At 44.9% G+C, this 26,505-nt stretch overlaps 1 protein-coding gene across 1 annotated transcript in view; it reads right to left on the bottom strand.

Annotated features, from left to right (window-relative positions):
* The window catches only part of PDZRN3 (PDZ domain containing ring finger 3), a 230,744-nt gene extending 213,448 nt beyond the window's left edge, over positions 1-17,296 (bottom strand). The window contains exons 1-2 of the mRNA XM_058563691.1: positions 16,515-17,296; positions 2,013-2,099 (exon numbers count right to left, since the gene is read on the bottom strand). Of these exons, the coding sequence (XP_058419674.1) occupies positions 2,013-2,099; positions 16,515-17,237 (810 nt within the window). The 5' untranslated portion in view covers positions 17,238-17,296. The remainder of the gene's footprint in view (positions 1-2,012; positions 2,100-16,514) is intronic.
* Positions 17,297-26,505: the final 9,209 nt, after the last annotated feature.

The following is a 26,505-nucleotide window of genomic DNA, read 5'->3' as shown; positions in this document are numbered from 1 at the left end:
GTAAAAGGGAAAAGTTAAAAAATACCAACCTGACATAATTCTACAATTTGTCAAGAACTCCACCAAGACAATGGAAGAAACACAACATGGTACGTGCACATCCCTGGGGCTCAGCAAGGTGGGAATGCCCCCTGCCCCCACCCACCTTCATTCCCATATTTTATTCTCATCCTTTACAACATTCTTTATATGAATGTTTTATAAGGCAGATAATGTATTAGTTCATCACTTTAGTGACTATGTATCACTTATAACTAAGCTGTCATTTCCTACAATAAACTATGTTTGTTTGTTTTTGCAAGTGGGGCTTTGGCCAGGAGCAAGGGGGATTTACCCATAATCCTCCTCGTGCCCACTGAAGCTCTATGTTGGCCACTCACTGCCTAGGTAATTCAAACCCCAAACCCCAGGACTTATTGGGCCTTTTGGGATCAGGCCCGTCTTCTTCTGCAGCCTCTGTCTGACCACTTCCTGCCTCCCCGCCGCCCCAACTCTAGCCATGCTCTAGCCAGTTCCCCCAAGTCTCAATTCCGTCCCTGTTCCAGGCCTCATATGGTCTTCCCTGGGCTCGTCCACTTTCCTTTAGCTCAGTGGTCTTCCAAGACGGGTACAGGCCACACAATGCATCGGAATGATGAAAGAACACATTAGCAAGTTTATTCCTACTCACTTACATCATTTAAAACGCTCCCATTTGCATGTAACTTTTATAAGGCAGGTAACATTACTTCAGAAGTGAAGATATATCAAATTTATAGCTAGCTAAATACGCTCAAATTTTTTTACAGTTAAGAGTGCTCAACTAAATATATTATATATGGACCTCTGACCTAGCAAACTCCTACTTATCCTTCACAACTCAGCTCCAGTCGCCCTGCCCCAGGACACCTCCTCCCCTAGGATTAACTGACACCCACGATGTCCTTAGCTGGACCCAGGCACAGAGAATATCACTGACAGCTGGGCCATCCTCTCCTAACTCATCAGTCTAGACATGAGCTTCATGAGGGTGGGGCAAACATTAGCCACATCGGGATGGCTGACATCTTCTTATCCTTTAGAATTTGGCTTACTCTCTCCTCCTCTCTTGCCTGATTACCCCAGTCAATGAAGCACCTTGTTACTTGGTATCTACCATACGCCATCCTCCCATTTTTTTCTTTCATCTTTATCACTTTTCCCAATCTGTAACTGTATTTACTTGTTCCTTGCTTGATGTCCCCACTGGGACATAAACTCAATGACCACAGGGATCCGTCTCCCTGGGCTCCATGATATCTCCCAGCCCCTAGCAAATAGCCCACGTTCAATACTTATTTGTTGCATGAGTGAATTTGATTTTCTTTTCCTTTCCTTTGACTATTTTCCTTTTAAGCCAATAAATGAGGAAATGGTCAGCAAAAGAAACAGGCAACAGACAACACACATTCCAATAATCCTGCTTGAAAGGCGAGATCCCGAAACACATCCTATGCCACTTCCCCAGAGCCCTATCAGCAGACATTTTCCTCGAAGTTAAATCGACAGATTTGAATTCAGCCTCTTCCTTCTGGAGGAGGGGCTCATGATGAATGAGGTGGACACAGAGCTTCAGTGGGAGGAAAAAGCAAAGGGATGCAATAACCCACGAATTAGAAAATCGTCCCTGACTAATGAAGAGTTGACAGAGCAGAACTCCAGATCAGACTTTCAGTCTTGGATCCCACAATCCAGCTCAGATACTCAGTTACAACTGCGCACATCTCACACAACTTTCTTCAGCTCAACTGTGACACAGACATGCACCCCAAAAGCCAAACAGTTTAGATTAGCTTTGTATTACCAGGACAATGCTATTTTAGGAGACCACAACTAAGCTAAAATCCCTGAGTGTGAATTTAGATAAACAATGAACTCTCTAATGACAGAGAGCAGAATGAGATGAGCAAGGTTTCCTACCCCCACCCCCAAACCTTGACCCCTCTTCCAGCTACATCAGGGAAAGGAAAAACACATTTCAGCAATTAACATACCACACACGGCCGGCCACCAATAATATTGAATCCCAGGGAGCCAGAGTCCCGATGCAGGATAAGAGTCAGGCTTTTGGTTTCTTCACCCTGTAGGGAACAAATGAGTTCACAATTTTACTTATAAACAGGAAATAGGTGGTAGGAATTTTCTTTCTATCTAAGTGGACTCATGGACTGCCAAGCTGATCATTAAAAATCCTAACTGGGAAATCTGTTGGGAAGTTTAACCAAGGAAACTTTTGGGGCCCAAGCTGACACTCTGCCCAGTGTTGAGGAGGTTACAACATTTCTAGACACTGGTTAACCCTGGAATGACCACGCAAGAATATCTGGAGATGTCCAGACACGCCTAACGAACACTTTCTATCAATGACTCCGTGGTCTGCAAATGCATCTTCCCTCTGACCGGCCCATTGTACGCTGGCTGTCTAGACAGCTACTTGATGTTTGTTTCTCGACCATTCTCAACAGCAGCATTCATGTTATGTCACAAAAGGTTCAAATTGTAATCCTCTCGGAAGTCTGAGCGCATGTACGGCCCATCAATAGTCATCCGTGTTTGGGAGACTTGCGGGATAATTAGTTCATGAAAAGTCAGATGCAAACATGGAGGGGAAACAGAAAAATCCTGAATCTTACTGAAAAGGGGGAGGAGGCATCTTGACAAAGTAATTACTGTCCAGTCTGTAGGAGATGCAGAGCTGCTGAACAGAAAACGCTCTGTTTAAGGCAGGCTGGTCAAGGTGAACCACTTTAAATCAAGTAGAAGTCACCCAAGCAGGTCTCCCAGGAGCAATGTTCAACAGTCAAAAGGGATGGAGATGCCAGGCCACCGCAACTAACACTCTCAAGTAACAGATGATTAAAATAGATTTAACCTTATGCACAAACTGTCACTTACTAGGCTTCGACACACACATTAAACTGGCTGATATACCTCTGAAACGTTTCCAATTATTGGAATGGTACGCAAAACTTCACGTGTACTGACTGTAAACCTGCAATTGCTTCCCTCATGTCTTCTGTCTAAACATGGTATTATCTAAATGTGGTATTTTTTAAAAATATGAAATACTTCACTATAAGTTTTTTTAAAAGAGATTTTATTCTGATATTGACTGCCTCCTGATAAAACTTTTCCCTTCTACTTTTTCTGGGGAAATAAGCAGCAACATTTAAGTGGCATGAGTGTAACTTATCTGATTCCACCACACTGGCAAAGAAAACCACTCTTTCTGACTTGCAGGGTCCATTGGTTTTTCTGGAGCACTGATCATTTATTGCTATAGTTGTCAACATACAACTCTGGTTCCATATTTGGCCAGGAGAATTGTGCCCAACACAGCCAAAAAAAAAAAAAAAAAAAAAAAAAATATATATATATATATATATATATATATATATAAAAAAGACTAATGGGCCTCACTGTGTAGAATTATCTCTATACTTAAAGTTCTTAGTAACCACAGCTATTTCTCATGACTAGTTAGTACACAGCAGACTTCAAAATATTTTCAAAAATTTCACGTAAGCCTAAGCATCAATTACTAACACCTGGTAAAAACAAAAAAATGATAATTTATTAGGAAAGGGCAGTTTATGACGAAAGAACTAGGCATCCTGTAAGAACAACACAACATCAGGGGCTGGCCTGGTGGTGCAGTGGTTAGGTTAAGTTCACGCACTCTGCTTCAGCGGCCTGGAGTTTGCAGGTTCAGATCCCAGGCAGAGACCTATGCACTGCTCATCAAGCCATGCTGTGGCAGGCATCCCACATATAAAGTAGAGGAAGATGGGCACGGGTGTTAGCTCAGGGCTAATCTTCCTCACCAAAAGAAAAAAGAACAACACAACAAAATATTCATTTCTGCAGGGTCACTACTCGATATATAAAATAGAATACTTTAATATAAAAGAGAAGCAAGTCTCTTATCAAGTTATTATACTTAAAAAACAGCAGAGCCTCTACAATGACAACATATTTATTAGCTTTTTTTTAAAGTTTTTCCAATACACAGCACCACCAGCAAAAGCATCTATCAATGCTATCCACCTTGATAATTAATTTGAGTTACAAATTAACAGGCGACAACTTTCACTGCTGTAACAGAATAAACATTCAGAATCAACCAAATAGTTTTGAAACTAAACATGATGATTTGTGAACTGAAACAGTTTATATCTTTCTGCCTTGGAAAGGGAAAATCTTGCTAAGTCCATTTCTTGCTTTGCTTTCTTAGAGGGGTGAAAAAGTTAGAAATACACGGGAATTTGAGTGAGTTATTATACATATCTTACATTTCTGGTTTTCATAACTAATCAGAGATAGTAACTGCACAGTGACACAGTAATCCAGGGCAGACAGCTCCAGTCTGACAATCTCACAAGATGCACAAAGGAGAACGCACCATCACATGATTAAAGACTAGTTTTAAATCTGCTGGGTGAAAACTACTTATTTAAAAAAAAAAAAAAAGAAAGAAAAGCAAAGAAATCTTATATTGTATGAACAATGATAACAGCTATCATTTCTTGGCTGCTTACTATGTGCTGGAAATTATATTGAGCATTTACGTGCTTTATTTTATCTAATAATCTCACCAATCTTATCAACTGGCACTGTTACCATCCTCAGGGAAGACTGAGGGACAGGGATTACGAAAGCTGTCCCACGTCCAAGAGCTAGGAAGAGGTCGAGCTGGGATTTAAACCCATGTTCTCCAATTCCAGACCTTAATTCCTCTTCTATACCACACCCTTTTAGTGTGGAATGTAGAACAGAATGCGATGTAGGCTAGCAACATCTTTCGTCCCTCCCAAGACGGTTCAATGTTGGAGGTACAAAAAGTTCCATAAAGTAACTCACTATAGGAGATCTAACCCAGGAGACCAATGTCAGAACAAAACTCCAAACTGATGACTGAACTGTTTAGCTCCAAAAGACCCAATCTGAGAAGCCCAAAGACCCCTAAGTCCAGCCCTAGCCTCAGAGATCTCTCTTGAGACAACGCCTGAAAAACAACATTCCTCAGCCTAATAGTAGTTTGCAAAGAACATTTTGGAACAATCAAGTTGACTGTCTACACTTCCTTGCCAGATGCAATCACTGGAAAGAAAGAAGGGGTGTTCTCATTTTCTACAAGCATCTTGACGTAGTCTGCTGTCCAGGGGGTTAGATTGGCTTTTGGTGGCACTGCCTATTTTAGGAATGAATTTCAGTAGTGAGCCAACACGTGGAAGATTCAACACATGATGCTGGGAACGATAAAATAAGAGAAGTTCTAAGCTCTGTCTGGGCCGAATTCCTTTCATTTCTCCATCTAACTACCAAAGGTCATTTTCTATTCTCTGACACCCTGAGCTTAATTCTGGTTTTTCCTTTCCACTCCCCTCACCCTCAACAACTTTAACTACTTTAGTTTAATTTCTAATTTTTCAGAAATATTAATAGAGTTTAAACACCAGACTTCACACAACACATTTAACATGTTAACATGAATTCCTGCTTAAACATTTAACCTGTTCCTGGACTCAAAATGCATCAGGATAGAATGCGTTCAAATGATTCTCATGAATCATATTCCACCAATTGAAGAGATGGATAAACGGGCTAAGGGCAAAGGCTCTCATCAATGCTGCTTTTCCGACTATTCACACACATCATGTTAACAGTGGCATCTTTCACCTGAAGAAAATTTAACCAATATTGCTCTGATTTGGTAGTTTATCATAACCTATGCTTTGAAATTTTCTCAATGGCCTGATGTAGGAAAACAAAGAAGAGAAAGAGCTCCACTTCACACAAACACCTGGTTAACCAACACATCAGCTTCTGAAGCAGGCATTGTACCCATGTTCTACACCTGAGAAACTGAGGCTTGGAGAAATTCACACATTTGATTAAAATCACACATCGCAAAGTGGGAGAGCCACTGGAACCCGGCTCCACGGGACTCCAACGCCCACGCTCTTTGTACTCTGCTGGTAAATTTTTGCACCCTATCCTAAATCCCTTTGCCTCAAAAGACTGAGCCTTCCCATTAAAACGTCATGAAGGATTAGACATCTACTTAGTTTTGTAGTTCGAGTTTAAGCAAGGCTTCTTTGGACTATGCAATAACAGTTGCAAAGATTAAGAATATCTTAATGAAGGGTATCATGAGAGTATTACACCCCTGACAGGAACACATCACAGGTTACTATGAAGCACAAAGCAGCTAGATGTTGGCTACACAGCACCTCAGCACAGGGCCTGGCCAATACTACACACTCAGAACACAAGCCAGGCACAGTGTAGGGCAGACGTTAGCACTGAGGCCAAAAATAAAAGAACAAAGAAATCTTATTATATTGCATGAACAATGATAACTGCTAACATTTCTTGGCTGCTTACTATGTGCCAGAAATTATATTGAGCATTTAAGTGCTTTATTTTACCTCATAAACTACTCTGCCACAAAATCCAAGCCATGGAAAACGTTTAATCCTAAATTAACTTAGTCAATCTAAAGCAAGTTTGGGAGGGCTGGGGCCTGAAGCTAAGAGAATAAAGACAGTTACGCATTCATCACAACATCTGCCCATCTGATGGGAGTTACTTCCACAGATACATTTCTCTCCTTCCCAAGTCTGAAGGAAGAGTGGCACATTCGGGCAGGACCGCTCAAGAGCCAGGAGACAGTTGTTATTCTGGAGGTGGTGGAAGGAGACGTGATAAAGAAGACGATGGGAGCAGCTGAGCGTGGAGCAGAGATGGGACAGGCAAATGACACTGACTGGTGGGCTGTAGGGCGTGAGGAGGGGAAATGAGACACACGACACACGCAGGCCTGGAGGGAGACGGCCACAAGAACAAAGGGGATGAGGAAACAGATGTTGGCTCACAGGATAAACATCAAGTCCAAGAAACTGTGGACGTGGACACGGACAGCGGTGGCAGAAGAAGCTGGAGCGATGGGGAGCACAGGGTACTCGGGGACTGCAGAGACTTGAGGGACTGCTCTGCGTTCTGCCTGATCAGTGGGTCTTGATGGGCTGGGAAGAAAAGAAAGGTGAAGAATAGAGAAAAAACCACAACGACAAAAACAGAAGTGAGATGGCACCTCCTTGGCAGCTTTTCTTGGAGCTGCCCCCTATTCTATTCCTCTTCCCAGATGGTATGTATGTCTTCCTTTCAGGAAAGGGGACCTAGGAGAGCCAGGAGCTGGCTGGCACCCAAGAGCCTGGGCTGGGGGATGGAGAAGGAAGACGCCGATCATATTCTGGAGTCCAGTGACATCCGTGTCTCCTTGGTGCGAGGCAGGAAGCCCTAACAGATTCTCAGCACTCCAGTCTCCACCCCAGAACCCAACTCAAGGGGGCAGTCGGGCCCCTAGTGCAGTGTAGGGTCTCCCTGAGAGGTGCTTAGGTCTTTAGGATTGAGGAAGGCAGACAGACGTTAACCTTGAAGAAGGGGATGTGGGCGTCAAGACCTAAGCAACGGCATGAGCCAGCCACAGCCCTGCACCAGCAAGCCACAAGAAGAAACGCAAGCTCAATTCCAGGAAGGTATCACTGATTTTGCTCAAAATGAGCTTTGCTATCATATTTGAACATCTAACAACTGGATCAGTGTTAAAATTACCCGATTCGTAATCTGCTCAGCTTCCAACTCCAGATCTAACTGAACAAGAATGTGCGGGGAAAATAAGTCATAGTGAAAAAGCCAAAATCAAATGCATTTTGTCAAAAAGACACTTTATGGTGACTGTTTTTCTTTTTAAGTGTCCAAGAACGCAAACTGTCTTCTGTGGGCAAAGCTTCTTTTCTTTTTAATATTACTCTGTCACTGTTCTCCTCCAAACAATCTGGCCTCAGAAGCTTGGACCCGTGCCATCTCAAAATCCGTGTGGCTGCCGCCGGAGCCCATCCATGCCACTGTCAATATGGATTCTTTCTAAAAGCTCCTTTCCGCCCAATAACAGGTGTTCCCCGATTGCTGCTGTGGTGGGACTCACAGCTGAGAACAGCCAGACTGGAAAGCTGCCCAGCGGGTTTTGAGAACCGTAATTGACTGACCACTAGTCTGTGTATCTGGGCTGACATGACACCTCTCAGCCTCAGATTATGCGAAGCTCTCAGAGACTCGCACAGCTTCGCAACGGCTCTGACTGTTGACTAGTGACAAGAAAGCACAAAAATGTGCAAGGGTAGGGGCTGGGGGGACCAGGAGGCAGAGCTGGCTGCCAGAAACTCCCATACAAAAGAAATGGGGATGTCTTGCCTCCCTGCGCTAAGATGTTTTTGTCCTCTTTGTCGTTCAAACTATGTTTCTGATGCTGAAGCAGCTTGGACCAACCCCTGCCTGTAATTCAACCTCCAGTTCTAAAGAAAGTCTTGGAGGAAGAACAGAAAACTGTTCAAGCTGAAGGTCATCATGGGGATGACGCTTGAAAATGGATGAGACAGTCAACAGAAGTATTAGCGGCATGTATCTGTCACCAAAACAGGTATAGAGAGGATGAAAAGAGACAAAAACCATGAGGGAACAGGTAGAAAAGAACAAAGAAATAGATTTTCTGGAGCCATAACAGCCGCAGAATAGTATATACTCATCTATAAGCCAAACAAAATATTTTTGAAAAATAGTGTAAGAGAAATAAGTAAAGATTTACAGTACTTCCCAGGCCAAAAATATATATACGTTTTTAGCCTGCTACTATATTTAAATAACCTGAGAAATCCCTAAATGTCTACTTCTCTGTTCCCATAAGTTTGATTTCAAGTTTGCATCTCTGATTTTTATCATGAACTCATCTGCTTTTCTGGTGAGCACCCACAAGCAACACTTCACCAACAAACAAACAACAACAAACCTTATTTAATGTGCTACAGCATTTTCACATTTCCACTTGATGACTACAAAGCGATTTCAGTTTTTGAAATTTAAAACCCCAATTACTGGGCCGGCCCCATGGCTTAGCGGTTAAGTGCACGCGCTCCGTTGCTGGCAGCCCTGGTTCGGATCCCAGGCGCGCACTGACGCACCGCTTCTCCGGCCGTGCCCAGGCCACATCCCACATACAGCAACTAGAAGGATGTGCAACTATGACATACAACTATCTACTGGGGCTTTGGGGAAAAAAAGAAAGGAGGAGGATTGGCAACAGATGTTAGCTCAGAGCCGGTCTTCCTCAGCAAAAAAGTGGAGGATTAGCACGGATGTTAGCTCAGGGCTGATCTTCCTCACGAGAAAAAAAAAAAAAAACCCAATTACTCAACCTGAAGCATTTTCTTTCCCAAATCAGAAAGAAAGCAAAGACTACCCAGCTGTGACACCCTAAGTTCTCACTTGTGGGAAGGCAGGAGCTCTGCCTGGCCGACCTCTCCTTAGCTGTGTTAATTTCAGCGGAACAAACATAAATACACATAACAACCACATAACTCGCATCTTACCCACGAGCTTTACCCTCCTCCTTTACATCTTAGCCCAGAGCTGCTACCCAGACACAGTGGCATATCCCTGTTTCACACGGTTTCCACCACTGACAAACACTCAGAAGATAGAAACCCAGAGAACGGGTCACTCAGGGGCAGCACGAGGTTCACAACTGGGACCTGTCAAGTAAAAATCTCTTTCCTTCTTCTCCATTAAACCATTTCAAATTTCTAATGTTTCTTCAGTGACTTATTTGAAAAAGATCTAAAAACCTATAGGTACCAGACAATAAACGTTCAATAAATGCTCGGTAAACCTTACTGAGCATTTTATGTGCATTATCTCACTTAATCCTAACGCCAACCTTATTAGCAGGTATATTATTATCCCATTTTAGAGATGAGGCAATTAAGGCCTAAAGGAGGTTAGAAGACCCTCCCAGAAGCCCCTGACGACGAGGCAGAAGGAGCACAAGAACCCTGATATCACCAATTCCAGTGTCTGGATACTAACCACACACCAGCTCTATTCAGGGTTCCCTGGAGCCTGCCCGTTGGCACAAGACCCACATCCAACCCTGAGCCACAAACTGGACAGCCTTCATCCCCTTCCTGACCCACGGGCAGCAAAGGCACAGGGCACCTGAAAACAGCTTCCAGCAAAATTCCAGGGGTGACCTCTCTGCCCGGGACTCATCTCTGCACGCCCATTGCTCACTGCCGGGGAAAGAGCTCATCACCTCACCCTCTTCCAAGAGAGAGCTGCTGCAAAGCCCACTCACACCGTGTCTCTGACCCTAGGTTCCCTGTAAATATACCTATGGAATGAGTGAGCAAGATGGAGACTCGAGTCATCTGTTAGTTATTTTCTTTACGAGAGTAATCATTATGTTACACCACTTCCGTTTCTCATTGGAACAGGCTTATTAGAACACTATTAGTGAAGGAGGGACAGAGGCTAACTCACGGCTACAAAGAGTGGGTGAGCAAAGAACAGTAAGACGTGTGTTCTCTAAGGCACAAGCGGGTGTCTGATTGATCCCATGGGTGAAAGCCACTCAGGTTCCCCTCTGTATCCAGTCACGCCCATCACAGTGCTGTGACACAGCGTGTGAGAACATCCGGGACTCAACTCGAAAATACGTTTGGAAGGATTTCATTTTCTTCCTACCGTGAACTACTCTTTAAATTACTAGGTTAAAAATTAAAGAGAGGAGCCCCTATTCCATGCAGGACACCATCTCTCTGTTTCCTTTTTATTTATTTTGTCTAAATCTCTTTCACAGCCAGGATCTGTTTTGTTTTATACTCCATGTGTTCTACAGCAGACCTATGAAAACGGGAATTATGGCATGTGATGAACACACTTCATCACCATGGACCAGAAGCCATCAGACCAGCGAAAATAAGCCAAAGGAGGACACCAGGGAGGTTATTTAACCTCGTGAGTCTCTGTTTTTCCATCTGTAATATGGAGGGTAATGGGTGTGGGTACCTACCTCACAGGGTCTTTCTGAAGATGAAATCAATGACGTACCTACACCTCCAGTTTACAGAGTGCTTACCTATATAACAGTCCTTTGGAGGCCTGTGTGAGACTTCAGAAGGGACACTGCCTCACGAGAAAAGGCTTTCTCATTTTGGTAACAGTGTATGGGCTTGGAGTCAGGTGCTGGGTTCAAATCTCAGTTCTGCCCTTAGAATCTGAGTAAATTCTGACCTTTACATAGCTGTTTTATAATCTGCCCCTTTCACCAAAGAAAGAGGTCTACCTAATGAAGACAGAGATGCTAACTTATGCACATAGATAAAGCACCCTAAGTGTAGGGCACCAGTAAAATTCAATAAATATTATTTTCTTTCCTTTTAAGCTCCTTGGTCTATGGCCCAACACATACTGCCTTATAAACAGATTTTCTTTCATCAAATATTTTTACCGAGAGAGAAGCATCATTTCTGAATGCAGAAAGAACCACTTATACATAAATGTCAACAGAATTCCCAATTCAAATTCTTCAGTTATGATCACTTAATCCAGTGTAGCTGGGTAACATATTTATAAAGCAAATCCTAATTTTCTTAATAAATCACTGAAATGAAATGGATGTGACAGCCCACAACTCTTTTAGCTGAACTGGGCTGTTCTGTTACATACACTATGGAATGGCTATTTGCTGAAGCTTTTCAGAAACAGAAAATACACTGAATGGTGAACATTCTGATAGATACATTTCAAAGCATTTGGACATCTGGAACACCTTTTGATACAATTGTCTATTAGATTCACTTATCTCCAGGAGTTCTGAAATGGACAAAATCGTTTCTGGGATTTGGGGCTTTATACAATTTGATCTGGGTGGATCTAGTGGAACAAAAAGAATGTCTCCCAAAAACCTGGAAACAATTTTGCTAACTTAGCGGTCATGGAAAAACTCATTCTTTTTAAATACAAGCTCACTCTTGGTTAGCAATCTGAAAAGTTTCGACGGCTGACATGACAGCCCTTTCAATCGTGAATTCATCCTCTGAACGGATACATATCAAGAGCTTACAGTGCACATGGCAATCCATCTAGGGCTGGGGACACAGCCCTAAAGAGGACAGACATGGTCCCTCCCAGGGAAACAGACAATAAACAGCTCTTCCAATTATCTGGTTACAGCTATGACAAATGACACGCAGGAGGAGCATCCAAGTGAATGTCTCAGGGCACCAGACCTAGCGTGTGAGGTCCGAGAGGGCTGCCTGGAAGTAGTGATGCTCGAGCTGGGATGAGGATAGAAAGGTTATCTAGTGACGAGCAAACCCTAAGTGTTGACAGAAAAGCGGGGAGCAGGAGGAGAGAGTTGGAAAACCTGCAGGTTATCTAGTGAAGAGTAAGTTGGAAAGACTGTTCCAGGGAGAGAAAAGAGCAAGTACAAAGGCCCAGGGGCAGGACAGAGCTAAGGGGCATATTCAAGGAAGTGCCAGATACCAGGGAAGATGGGACAAGAGAATGAAGGGGAGAAGAATACAGGCAGGTGGAGGCCGGCAGGATACAGAGCCCACTGGATCTTATAGCCAATCAAGAGAAACTGGAAGGCACAGCAGGGTTTAAGAAGAAGAGTGACAGCAGATTTACATTTCTAAGAGAATTCCAGGTGCTAGGTAAAGAACAAACTGAAGGAAGCAAGACGATATTTAGAGTCAACAGTTGTGGTCCAGGAGAGAGACGATGGTGATTGAGACTAAGGCTGGTTTTGTCCCCCATGGGACATCTGGCAGTGCCTGAGATATCTCTGATTGTCCTGACTTGGGGAGCACTACTGGCATCTAGAAGGCAGAGGCCAGGGATGCTGCTAAACATCCTACAATGCCCAGAACAGCCTGCTCCCCACACAAACACAACCAAGAATTACCCAACCCAAAATGTTAATAGTGCTGAGGTTGAGAAACCCTGGTTTGGACCAAGGTGATCACTTGATGGGGCTGGGGAGCAGTCAATAGATTCAAGAAGTGTTTAGGAGGTAAAATCAACAGGATTTAACAATAGACTGAATGTGGGGGTAAAAGAGCAGAAGGTATCAAGGATGAGTCTCAAGTTTCTCAACAATTCCAAGGAAAGTTATGCCCAGAACTTTCCCTTTTGCAGAAAGCCAAAGAAGTTTTTGCTCTGGAATGCTTTTGCTCTTAGAATCAGGTGGGTAAGTCAGTGTGGGAAACTGAGGCTGGGAGCAAAACTCTTTAACTTACTCAAGTGTAGCATCACCAAGTCTGCTGCAGCCCAGATGTGGCTTCAGGTTGGTTCAAGATGCCTTTTGAGGCCGTGGTTACCTATCACATAACTGCTAGGCAGTCTGGGTTTTAGAACTTTGCCCTGGTCTTTCTTAGAACGCTTAGGAAGGGATGTTTAGACAATGACTAGTAAAACCATAACTGTATGGAGGAAACCAGCACAAGTTTGTCTATGTCTGTCCTTGAGCCTAAACTCTTCGTCTAGCTGAGTAACTACTCAAAGTGTGATAGGTGGACCAGCATCATGTGGGGGCTTGTTAGAAATGCAAAATCTCAGGCGCCACGCCAGCCCTAATGGACCAGAATCTCTAGGGGTAAGAGTCAGGAATCTGTGTTTTAACAGGCTTGCCAGGTGAATCGGATCATGTGAAGGTTTGAGAAGCCCTGACCAAGCTCACCTTTTACAACAGGAGCAACAATGCCTATCTAGGTACAGCTCTTACAAATCCTAAACGCCTGGCTGGTGTCAAAAATCTGAAACCTAAGATAATTTCAATAATGCCACATCATTTTGTGGAAGAAGGTCTAGGCCTTGAAGAGCTGGAATCAAAAATCTTCTGAGTGTTTATCTACTTCAGCTTGTAACAGAGATGTAAACGTTAGAACTCATAAAAAAAATTAAAGTGTTGTGCATGAGAGTTTCCAAGCGATATAAATCCTTCTGCCTTTTGCAAGAAAAAAAAACAGCACCCAGCGGGAGTAGAGAGTCAGCCCAATGAAATAAACAAGTTCTTAAACAGCTAGCAGTGGGAGGGGGTTTTTCCCGCTGATGCAGGAACAGCAAAAGTTTTCTGCAAGGGCCACTGAGGGTTAACTTCGGGGCAAGAGAATCAAGCTTCCCTAAGGCCTCAGCTGAAGCCAGCCAGGGTCTGAAGCCAGAAAAAGGAACTAGCACAGCTTTCAGGCCAGGCCATTCTTGGCTGTCCTCAGGCAAGCACTGAGGTACATATAAGTTCCAAGCAGGGCTCCAACTCCAGAAGGAAACTTTCTCTGTAAGCTCAAAAAGCAACATTTTGTCCCTAAGCTTAATACCCTTGATTATGCTCCCCGCTCACCCTACAGAGCTTTGAAAACATCCACAGTTTTGATTCAAGAATCATATTTTCGATTCTGAGAGAGTTTACCCAAACACTCCAGAAAGAAAACATAAAGGCAAGAAGAAATAAACTAGCTTAACAATGAATGATGTATAAACTCAGGGGAGTGAATGGCTTATTTATAAATAAGCGTCACTTAAAACTACGCAGGAAGTCCAGATGACAGCATAAACAGGAGGCACGCGGGATCTCCTCTGCCCCAAACCCGACGCCTGCTTGAAGACCAAGCTGTGCCCTCTGTTTTGGTGACTCACAGGCTCACGCCAGCCTTTTGTACGCCTACACGCTGTCCGGTGAGCCGCGGAGCTGTAAATATTTGCCCTTCGCCCAGAGCCGGCCAGCTGCTGAGGCTGCAGCTGACAGACAGGCCAGGGGCCAGGATGGGGTGGGGGTGGGGGTGGGGAGGGGCGAGTCGGAAAACTTGCAGGCCTGGTGTGCACGTAGGGAAGGGGGGGTTGGGAGAGGGCGAGGAGAGGCAAAGCAGACGCAGGCCCCTGGGGGCCCCCAGGCAAATATGTTCTTCTCTGCTGCACCATATGGAACAGGCAACCACAGAGTAGCAGCAACATGGCCCATGCCCCTCCCCAGTTGTTGAAAATGTGGCCTTTGCAATCATGGAAACCCTGGTCCACAATAACCTATTTTGCCCCCCAGAGAACACTGGACAATATCTGGAGACATTTTTGGTTGTCACAACTTGGGGGAAGGAATGCTACTGGCATCTAGTGGGTAGAGGCCAGGGATGCTATTAAACATCCTACGAGGCACAGGACAGTCTCCACAACAAAGAATCACAGGGCCCAAAATGTCAATACATCCCAAGGTTGAGAACTCTGAGGTAGAACCTGAATCCCCGCTCTGTCCCGAGTCACTGTTTGCCTTTGGACAAGTTCTCTGACCTCTCCCAGCCCGCCTCCTCATCTCCAAGGATTAAATAGATAATGCATATAGAGTGCTTGCCACAGTTGCCGGCACACAGTTAACACTCAATAAATGGTATCTGTGCCTACACTAAGAGGCAACACAATTAGTGGTTAAGAGCTTGGCCTGGAGAGATGGGCGTATGTGGGTTCAGAATCCAACTTGGGCTCCTCAGAGCTGTGATCCACATGTGACTGCCCTGACTGAGGCTGTTTCTTCAACAAAATGACAAGTATCACACCTTCCTTACTGGATTCAAAAGGAAACCAGTGAGAAGCGCTTAGCCTAGAGCAAAATAAGCCTTCACTACTGGTGGCTGTTATAATTACACCCAGGACCAAGACCAGGGGGTGGCACAGGAGAAGATGTGAAAGATAACTGCAGGCAACACTTGTTGGGCATTTACTCTCTGCCAGGCAGAGTGCCAGGTCCTTTTTACGTAGCCTCTCTCTGAAGACTGGCAACAACCTATTTTACATTTAAGGAAACTGAGGCACCTGGAGGTTAAGCCACCAGGACACCCAGCTGGTTAGCAAAAAGCCCAGATTCTAAAACTGTTCTAACTCCAGAGAACTCACTCTCGATTATTACTCTATACTTGGTGGCGGTTCCTTTAATTCCTTCTAGAATCCCCAGATGAAGAACTCAGAGGGTGCCTGACTGTGTTTTACCCCATGTGTTACATCTCTAGGGAGCAGTTTCCAATTATAGAGAGGGTAAGCAGCTTGCTCAAGGTCAGCCAGCTAGTTGGCAGCAAAGCCCACATCTGAATCCAGCTTTTACTCCAGGGGCCTCTCTTCTAGTACATTTCTTAGTCTATTCCGGAGGTGGGTTCCTATTCTTTCTGGAATTCCTGCGGATGCATGGATATAGTTCACCCTGAGTGTCAAGATCTCATCCTGTGTGCCACGTGTATAGGGACCATGTTTTCCCACCTTAGGCGAGATTACGCAACTTCCCCCTAGATCACCTAGCTGGTCTGAGCAGCAAAGCCTTTGAACACAGTTGTGATCCTGAAGCCGCACTCTTCGTTCTTACTTTAGGCTGCTGGTGGGCTCCCTTCAGTCTTTCCAGAACCCCGGAAACTATATCTCACCCTGTGCATCTAATCTGTAGGAACCACCGTTTCCAAACTTAGACCGATTCAGCGATCTGCTCGTGGCGAGCAGTGGAAGAAGAGGGAGACAGGGATGCTGCTGAGAAACTCCTGGCATCCCAGTGCCCAAGGGAACGGGAGGCGCCCTGGGTACCCAGGAGCCCTGGCAGGGGGTCGGAGCCGGCGGCAGGCGCCTACCTTGCCGCCTGGCGGCGCGGCCACGCAGCGGCTGAGCGAGTCGAGGCGCGCGCTGTACTCGGTGAACTTCTTTTGGTAGCGAAGAGCGGTCATCTGCAGCTCCAGCTGCGCGGCGGCCAACTGCGCCACGAGCGACTTCTCGCGCTTGCCGGCGCGCAGCGCCTCCTTCTTGAGCGCCTTGTGCAGCGCGCTCAAGCGGGCCTGCAGCGCGCTGTTGTGCGCCCGCAGGGCCCGCGCGCAGCAGTGGCCGCCCGCGCGCTGCTCGCCGTGCGTCAGCGGCAGCCCGCAGCCCTCCTGGCAGTGGCCCACGGGCCGCGCGTCGCACGCGTCGCGCATGTGCGCCTCCACGTCGCGCCGCAGCAGCACCTGGCCGCAGCCCGCGTGGCGGCAGCGCGCGGGCGCGAAGTCGCAGCGCTCGAGGTGCTCTGGCAGCTGTTGCAGCTTGACCACCCGGCCGCAGCCGCGCGCCGCGTACGCGCACTTGATGTCCAGCTTGAGGATGAGGCGCTTGAGCGGCAGGACGTGGTTAAGTTCCTTGGCCGACAGGCGACCGCGGCAGCGCGCCGGGCAGCTGCCCTCCTGCACCACCCAGGGCAGCACGCAGCCGGCGCAGAAGACGTGGCCGCACGGCGTGGTCAGCGGGTCCTCCAGGACCTTGTGGCACAGCGCGCACTTCAGGTCCGGGTCCACGTCGCCGTCGAAGCGGTCCAGCTCGAAGCCCATGGTGGCGGCCGGGGCCCGGGGTCGCCGCCGGGCGGCCGGCCGCCCCCTCCCTCCCTGCGAGGCAGCCCAGACAGGCTGGCTGCGCCGCCCGCACACTCGCTCGCTCTCCCCGGACTGAACCTAATTGCTCCAGACTTCCTCGGAAAATGCCCGAGGAACAGGACTCCTCCAGCCGTACTTGCGCGAGCGCCTGCGCACACACATCCTGCCTCGGCTGCCTCCCGCCCGCCCCCTGCAAAAGGGAGGAGGCCGGGAGGCAGAGGAGGGTGGGGAGACCCAGAGGCTCGCCGAGCGGACTGGCCCGCCCGGGACGCCAGCCTGAGCGCTTCTCTCCGGGGCCTCCTTTCTGCTCTCTTGCAGTTTTCGCTACTGGAGACGAAACGCCAGCCGAGAAAAGCTCACTGAGTTTGGAGAAGAGGCTGCTGCTCTCGCCCAGACGACTTCCCCTGGAGCCCCTTCCGGGACAGATCGCGACTTTTTACTCCCCTCCCCCGCTCCCTCTTTCGTGGCTGATTGCGGAGAGCGAAAAATATGTTGGGGCCCGCTATCTCAGCACTTACGGTCGTTATTTATTTATTTCGTTCCAGAGAAAGTTACAGAGCCTGCGGGACGCTCCTGCAACTACAGTTCTGACCCGAGGTTCTGCGACCCCCGAGTTTGGCACGCCGAGGTTTCCAGGACCGGAGGGCGAATCTACCGGGGCGCATTTGCGGGGACGAGAGCTGCTCGCCAGCTGTCGTGGTGGGAGAGGCTGGCCTGCAGGCTCGGTCCACTTCACCTTCGAAGTGGACACCTCCGAAGTGTCTGCCCTGCAGTGGGCAGGCGTTGTGCTGGGTGCTTCTAAATCGGTCCCTTTAAAAATCATCAGTACAATGTTGTGAGAGTTAGCTCCATTTAAAAATTACTTTCCCCCATTACAAAAGAAGTACCGCTGGTCATACAGTGTTAAAAACTGCACAAGTATGGAACTTGTGGAGAAGTTCCCTACGATCCTCCACAATCATGTGAACCGCTTTCCTTCAGTTTTGTTTTGGTTTTTTTTTCCCCCCTATGTGTATACTTTGTTATGTTTCCATTTTGCAATTGGGGAAACTCAGCCTGGGAGAAGGCAAAAAGCACTGTCCTGTAGGGTCCTGTAGAGCAGTGTTTCTTAAATTTTAACGTGGATGCGGATTTTGATCCAGTGGGTCTGGGGCGGGGCCTGAGAATCTGCATGTTGAAAGAGCTGCCCGGTGATGCTGATGCTGCTGGTCGGTCGGTGGATTTCCACTTGATTGGAAGGTGGCCACCCACACATCTGGACTTTTTTTTTTCTCCTCTGGGGTAGCTTTTCAAGCAGTATAGTGAGCCTGACTGGGTAGTTTTCAGCAACATTCCTGAGTGTTGAAAGAATTCTTTGGGATTCCAACCTATGTGATAAATTCATGGATTTTTTTTTTTCTTTTTTTTTGTGCTGTGGCTGTAGACTTTGCTAAGAAACATGCCGTCAGCGTTGGTAAGAAAGAAATCAAGCTATGGAATTCTCATTTGGACCCGGCTGCCAGTTTCTGAATAGTGAAATGGAAAAGTTGGATCTGTGTGTGTAGTGTGGCTCTGGGGCCTGGAAAGTGGGATTACAGCATCCATTTTGTCTAATTGCTTTTACTTCTCTCATTTATGTAGCTGCTAACACCTGGTGACCTTCACTATTTAACTGCTTCATTGGAGTGAAAAGATTGCCTTGATGTCCATAAGGATTACTTGTTTTGAACTGACCTTTTAAAAGGTTGTCACTGATGAGATTTTTCAGTGCATTGTTGAGGTCACTGGACAGTGTTCTTTAGTCAGTGTTGGTGGCATTTGTTGTCTATTTGTGGTAGAGAATTTCTTTTAATTGCTTTAATCAATTAATGCATTTCTTTGATAATATGTGGGGTGGAATATAATTGGCCTTTGTTCAGATAAGCATGTGCCAGGAACCCCCCATCAGTATATTTATTAAGCTTCTCACAGGTTCTCAGATAATGGGTAAGAAACAAATTCTTTCAACAAAGGTGTGTGGGCTTGTCAGTTTCACAGGGTGGGCTAATGTCAACAGGGTGATAATCTTCAAACCAAACTGGTTTTGAAAAACAGGGAAGGCTGGTCATACACCATTAGTGGGAAATTAATGCTTACTTTGGGTGTATGCTTCTCTTAAGAGCTGTCCCACCCCCATCCCACTCTCCCACCCCCACAGCAGCCTGAGAGGTTGTTGATGAAGTGCTAGAGCTGAGGCCAGGGAGAAGCTAGAGCCTCCTGTGGATCGGCCTCTTTAGGCAAAGGAAAGTCTGTCTGAGCCACTCCTCATTGGCTAATTTTAGTGTGGAAATTCTTGAAGGTCAGGAAAAAAAGCCCTCCTAGAATGTCAGAGTGGTCACACTATGCATATTATTTAGTGTCTATTTTAATAGACAGGGGAACTGAGAACCAGAAAGGTTAAAAAAAAAAAAAAGTTCGGAGCAAGGTTTCTCAACCTTGGCATTACTGATGTTATCGGCCGAATAATTCTTTGTTGTGGGGCTTGTCCTGTGCGCTGTAGGATGTTTAGCAGCCTTTCTGGTTACTACCCACTACATGCCAGTGGCAACCTCTACCTCCTAGCTGTGACAACCAGACTTTGCCCATGTCCCCTGGGGGGAAAATTGCCCTAGATTGAGAACTCCTGGTTTAGGGCAACCCTTGCTTCATTGCTCAAGTCGGGCAGTGCTGGCAGCCCGCATCCTCTGCTGGCTGTGGAACCCGAGTGAATGCAGCACAATGAGAGTGGGTGTTACAGTGAGGAGTTGAGGCACCACGCTAAGAAACATGAATACAAACCGTAGGAAGGTGACTGTTGGGTATGGCAGGCCGTCTGAGAAAAGTAGCTGGTGTTTCTGACATGAATTAGATACTTACTCAACTGTCTCAGAGCAAACTACTCATTTGTTAAGGTGGTACTCGGTGCCAAGCATTGTGCTCACCACTTGGCCTTCATTATTGCATTAATCTTCACAGCACATCAAGAGGTAGATGTGTTGTTATCCCCATTTTACTGTTTTCAGAGATTATGTAAGTTATCAAAAATGGCAGTCAAGAATGTAGACAGAGGATTCCAGAACCCTCACTCTTCACATCTGTGAGCGTTATGCGGCCTCCTCCGTAACCCCTAATGCAGGAGGGGTTCCCCTAGGCTTCCCCTAGGCTTTAGGTAATTTGTGGGTGCAGTACTAGAGAATGCAAAAAAGTCAAGGTTTTTTCCCTTTTTTGGTGGCTTCCCAGGCTTAAATATTTGTACTCCACTGGCTGAAATAGCACCGTACAATTAGATTAATAAGCATTTTTTTTTAACCAAATGGAAGTACCACCGGAGAGTAGTAAGGCATATCAGTCACCCACAAACAAGTGTGAAACATCTCAGTCAGATTGTTTGTCTCCTAACACAGCCAGTGTAAGCCGTTCTGGGGGCTTGGGAGATTCATTTGGCCTTGCCTAGGGAGAAGAATAGGTAAGTTTTGATCCTGGAGACTTTGGAAGACTTGGGTGAGTCAGGATGGGCTGTCACAGTGAGGACATTGGACAGAGAACAGCAAGAGTTGGGAAAGTGCTTCTTACAAACTTGTGCCAAAGTCTGGTGCTACACATCGGTGAGGCCTCCTTCCCTGTCCTTCCTGATGGGAGTGGCTTCCACAGCACCATGTATGTTCCCTTGTGTGACATTCATTGTACTTGAAATGTCTTAATTTATTCAATAATTTTTTATTTAGTAGCTACTATAAGCTAGGAAGGTGCTATTCTGGCACTGGGCCTACAGGGGTGAACAGGTGGGCAATGCTGACTTAGTGAGCCCTCGTTCCAGGGTGAGGAGAGGCAAGTATCAATAAACAGAGGCCATAGTGAGATAGTAATAGGATAAGTTCTCCAAAGCTGTGCTACTCAAAGTGTGACCAGAGGCACAGGCATAACCTGGGAGTTTGTTGGAAATGCACAATCTCAGGCTTTACCCTGGACCTCTCAAGTTAGAATCCATATTCTCACAATCCCTGAGCGATTTGTGTGCACTTAAAGTTTGAGAAGCACTGCTATAAAGACTATGAAACCAGCAGATGTGCTGGAGAGCAGTTAGAGGAGCCCATTCCAAATAGGGAAGTCTGATGAGAGGAATTATGAGTTGTTGCTTAAAAGATGAGAATAAGCCAGCAATAGTTGGCAGGAGAACATTCCAGGCAGAAGCAACAGAAAGTGCTGTGGTCCAGAGGGAGTCAAACACTAGGTTTACTTAAGTCAGACTGAGCATGCCTAGAACTTGAAACAGGGTGAGAAAGGGGGAGAATAGAATCGAATAAGGGTAGAGAAGTAGGCAGGATCCAGACATCCAGGGGCTTGCAGGGCATACATAGTAAGGAGTTTGAACTGATTCGAGAGTGGCAGATGGCACTGAAGGGTTTTGGACAGCCGAGGCACACAGCTTGATCAAGGTCTAGTTCTCCCCCACCGTCTATTCCAGACTAGGGGCATCGTGTCCACATTACATCTCACATGTTTAACACTTAGTAGAGACTTAATACATGTTCAGCAAATAACTGCTCCCTCTCCCTGCTGCATGTAAGTTCCTGCTTCTAGAATGCTAAGCATAGGTTGATGCTACCAGCATGAGGTATCTGTATCCCAGTATGGGTTAAATAGGCTTCTGTGGCCTATCTAGAGTACATGCCATCATTTAGAACATTGTTCTAATATCAAAACCTATTCTGGTAAAATCTATTCTGAATTCTGAGCAACCAACTCCCATAGGAACAGCTGGATTGCTATCTGGTTGTGAATTGGCAGGCCTTGTACAGAAAAAGTATGCGTATGTATGTGTATGACAAGTATGATTCTAAAGACTCATGACATGGCAGACATTTGGAGCTGGAAGAGAACTTCTGTTTTATTCCACAAATACTTACTAAACCATTATCATCTAGAGAACATAGAAGATAAGAATATGAAAAAGGACACAGGACCTATCTCTTACCTTTAGAGAGCTTACAGGGTCCCAAGGTTGCCAACTGGATGAAATCACAAATAGTCTTAATAAAAAAACAAATGTGTTGAGTATCTTATCCAGTCCATATGACTCATTGTCAGATGAGGAAATGAAAGCTCAAAGAAGCTAGATGAGTTTCTAAAAATGTCTGATGAAACATACTGTAGTTGTGGACACCCAGGTACACCTGCAACCTAGTACAGTAGAAAACGGATTGGACTAAGTGTCAGGACATGTGTGTTAACGCTGTTCACTGGGTGATTTTATATAAATATGACTATATGTGTCTATGCAATTTAATTAGGGTAAGAAAACCCCAAATTCTCTTAGACCTAATACTGAAGAATTTTTTTCTGACTCTTGTCCTGATGTAAACATCCATATGGTCATTCAGGGCCTCGGGCTCCTTCCATCTCAAGGCTCTGCCCTACTTTAAGTCGTCTCTTCAGAATCCTCCCCAGTCAGTCAGTGGAGGGGAAGAAGCATGGAAGGTTACCCATGAAAGGTGCTTGCAGACCAGGCCTGGGAAGGACGTTCATTACTTTCATTCACATTCTACCGGCTATAACTCAGTCACAGGGCCACGTTGATAGCAAGGGAGTCTAGAAATGTGGTCTAACTATGTTCTCAGGAAGGAGAATTAGGTTTGGTGAGTATCTAGCCAATCTATATGTGTATGTGTGCACACGTACATTATATGTGCATACATACGTGTGTGTGTATGTACACATACATACACACCTGGACATACATACGTGCAGGAGAAAAAAATATTAAGTTTAGCTGAATATAATGGAACATCCAAATAACCATGGAATAAACAAGCTAGAACTTTCTTTCTCCCTTAAGTCAAAAAATATGATCCATAGTTGGCAGGCCAAGGCTGGTGTAGTGGCTTCCAAGTCATCAAGGACTCAGGATTGTTTTATCTTCCTGCTCTGTTGTCTGTAGGGCCTGGCCTCGATGCTCACTTCACGGACCAAGATGTCCACAGCAGAGCCAACCATTCCAGCCAGAAAAATGGAGGACGGAGGGGAAGGCCAAAAATTACTGCCCCTAACACAGTCAGCATTTTTAGCAGCTTCCCTGGAAGCCCATCCAACTATTTTCTCTTATATCTCAACAGCAGCCTCTACATGCAAGGAAGAGGATTTGTGAAATATAGCCTTTTATGGGGGTGCATTGCTGCCTGGAATATTAAAGTGTTCTACCATGAGATATCACTTCATACCCACTAGAACAGCTAATGTCAAAAAGACAGATAATAACAAGGGTTGGCAAGGATATGGAGAAATTTGAACCCTCATACATTGCTGATGGGATTGTAAAATGGGACAGCCACTTTGGAAGACAGTTTGGCAGTTCCTCAGAATGTTCAACATTGAGTAACCGTATGACCCAGCAACTCCACTCCTACGTGTATATCCAAGAGAACTGAAAACATATGTCCACAGAAAAACTTGTACATGAGTATACATGATAACCCAAAAAGTGTAAACAACCCAAACATCCATCAACTGATGAACGTGTAAATGAAATGTGGTATATCCATGCAATAGAAGATCATTCACCATAAAAAGGAATGAAGTACAGATTCATGCTATAACATGGATTGACATTGAAAACATTATCCTAAGTGAAAGAAAGCAAACACAGAAAGCCACGTATGGTATGATTCCATTTATATGGAATCCACAGAGACAGAAATTAGATTAGAGCTTGTCAGGAGCTGGGGGAGGGGGAAGTGGGGAGTGACTGCTAATGGCTATGGGATTTCTTTTTGAGGTGATGAAAATGTTCTAAAATTAATCATGCTGATGGTTATATAACTGTGAATATAGTAAAAGCAACTGAGCTGTACACTTGAAAAGGGTGAGTTTTATGGTATGTGAATTATATCTCAATAAAGCTATTATAAAAACAAAAATATTAATAGGGTTCTGTTAATAAGGAAGAAGGGAATGATGGATGTTTAATACATGTGTCTATATACATGCATAAGCTGTTTTTTCAAAATTATATCTATAACACTGGGATTTATTTTCTTGTTCATGCCAAAGGTTTTATTATTAAAAATTATTGATTTGAATTGCATTAGAACTCTTTTTGCCTGCAAGTTTCTGACACCCAATTCAAAGTGACTCAGGCATTAAAAAAAAAGACTAGGCCACATCATTGAAAAGTCGAGAAGGTAAAAATGGCTTCAGGCATGGCTGAATCCGGGTGTCCACAAGAACACATTAAGAATCTGCTTTGCTTTCCTCTGAGTTGGCTTCCTTCTCAGGCAGGCTCTCCCCACATGGTTACACAGACAGGCCCTATGGTCCAGGTTTGCATCTCACAAGCTTATCAACCCCAGTGGAAAGAGCTTTCTTTTCCTAATAGTTCCAATAAATGACCAAGGCATGACTCTTGGCCTGCCTTAGGTCATCTGCCCATTCCTGAACAAAGGATTGGGGACAACTTCACCCAGACCACAAGAAAGGTTGGAGAGGGAATGGTTTCCCAAAGAGACGCCAGAAAGGGAAAAAATATATGCTCCCTACCATCTTATTCCAGAAGTCATCACTAATCCTCAAGGGGAAAGAAGCATTACATGTAATATATGTATACCCGTTGTCTTGGAATGAATTTCAAAAACACTGATCAGCCTTCCCTAACCATTATCAGTTATACCCTGACTTGAAGCAATCATCTGTGAAGGGAAAACAGATTCACGTTAACAACACAATATAACGCTCTTTTTAATAAATATATTCAAAACAACTTTTGTGCGATAAGAGACCCTCTTCCATCAGCTAAATCACGTGAAGGTACAGTTTCTAAAGTCGAATTTAAAATTTTTTAAATTTAAAAGATGCCTGTCATATTGGTCACTGCTGAATCCCCAGGACATAAGACAGTGGATAGTCGCAGTGGGTACTCACTGAACATGTTGATTGGCTATGTAGCTTACCCAAATATTTACTGGTCCAAACACATTTTTCAGGTTTCTAAAACCTCAGAGACCCTTGATTATTCCTAAGAAGAAAAAAACAAGGAATGCGATTTGAAGAGTGTAACCTAGGATCGCATGCAAACGACATCAAAAAGAAGATGGCTCGATCGTCATAGATGTATGGCAAAGTATAAAATTATCAAATCATAAAAGGAAATATTCATAAATAACAGAATCCCAGCACTGATTTTATTAATAAATAGGACATTTTTAATTTGGAAGATCTGCTTTTCCAATATATAAGTTTCACTTTCTGGTGTGTTCTTTAAAATAAGCAACTCTTTAAATCCTTGCAGCTCAGGCCTATCATCCAGGAACTCATTAATTTTAATTTTTCTCCTGGCACCTTCTCCTTCACTCTCATTTACTCTGTCTGTAAAATTATGATAATAATAATCCATGCTTACCTAACATACAGTAATAATTGCTCATTAACTAATTTTTATATGTAGAAACCCCTGAAGACTTTACTCAGGTGCCAAGTAGTAGTATTTTAGGCTGGTGGGGAAGATAGGACTTGCTGTTTTCAAGTGTGATGGCTCACACCTTGATGCTGCCCACTCCACAGGGCTGGAATATTATAAACTGCTTCCATGTATCATCCATTGCTGATTGATTTGACAAGCAAAACCTTGCAGCATAATATCACTTTCTCTTGTGATCGAAAGAGGGCCTCCAATAGCCAGATTTGGTCTCCATGTTTCGTCCCTGGGGGCCTCTTTACAGCAAAATATAAACCACTTTGGCACCGGCATCAACAGGCAGAAGTCTGAGCTCAAATGATGCAGAGATGGGGTTCTCAAACTAGTGATTTCCAGAGTGTCCCCCTCCTCTACAATGTATAATTGCTTTCATTTAAATACCATTTGATTGTATTCAAAAAGAGGCCTGCCATTGTTTTGGGTTTCTTCTTTGCCTTTTCTTTTTATCATTTCTACAACCAAAGAATATCTTCTTTTCTTCTGGGAGGGCTTCAGGCAAAACATTTTTGAGATGTCAGCCAACCAAGAGAAATGTGACATCACTGTTCTTTGAAATCTTGTCCTGAAACTGTGGTTTTGGTACCCAGATCAAGCGAGCACTTGGCAATGAAAAAGCTAAAACAAAACATTAACGGAAATAGTCCGACAATAGTATGGTGTTTCTAGGATAATCGTTTGTTATATTTTAACAAACAAAAGTCACTTTAACCTTTCGTTCTATTTTCGTCACTGTACAGGAACAGACATGAAGCATTTCACAAA

This window comes from Diceros bicornis, chromosome 2, assembly GCF_020826845.1.
Source record: "Diceros bicornis minor isolate mBicDic1 chromosome 2, mDicBic1.mat.cur, whole genome shotgun sequence".
In the NCBI taxonomy this organism is placed as follows: domain Eukaryota; kingdom Metazoa; phylum Chordata; class Mammalia; order Perissodactyla; family Rhinocerotidae; genus Diceros; species Diceros bicornis.
Note: the sequence above shows the minus strand (reverse complement) of the source record. Positions and strands in the feature narration are given on the sequence as shown.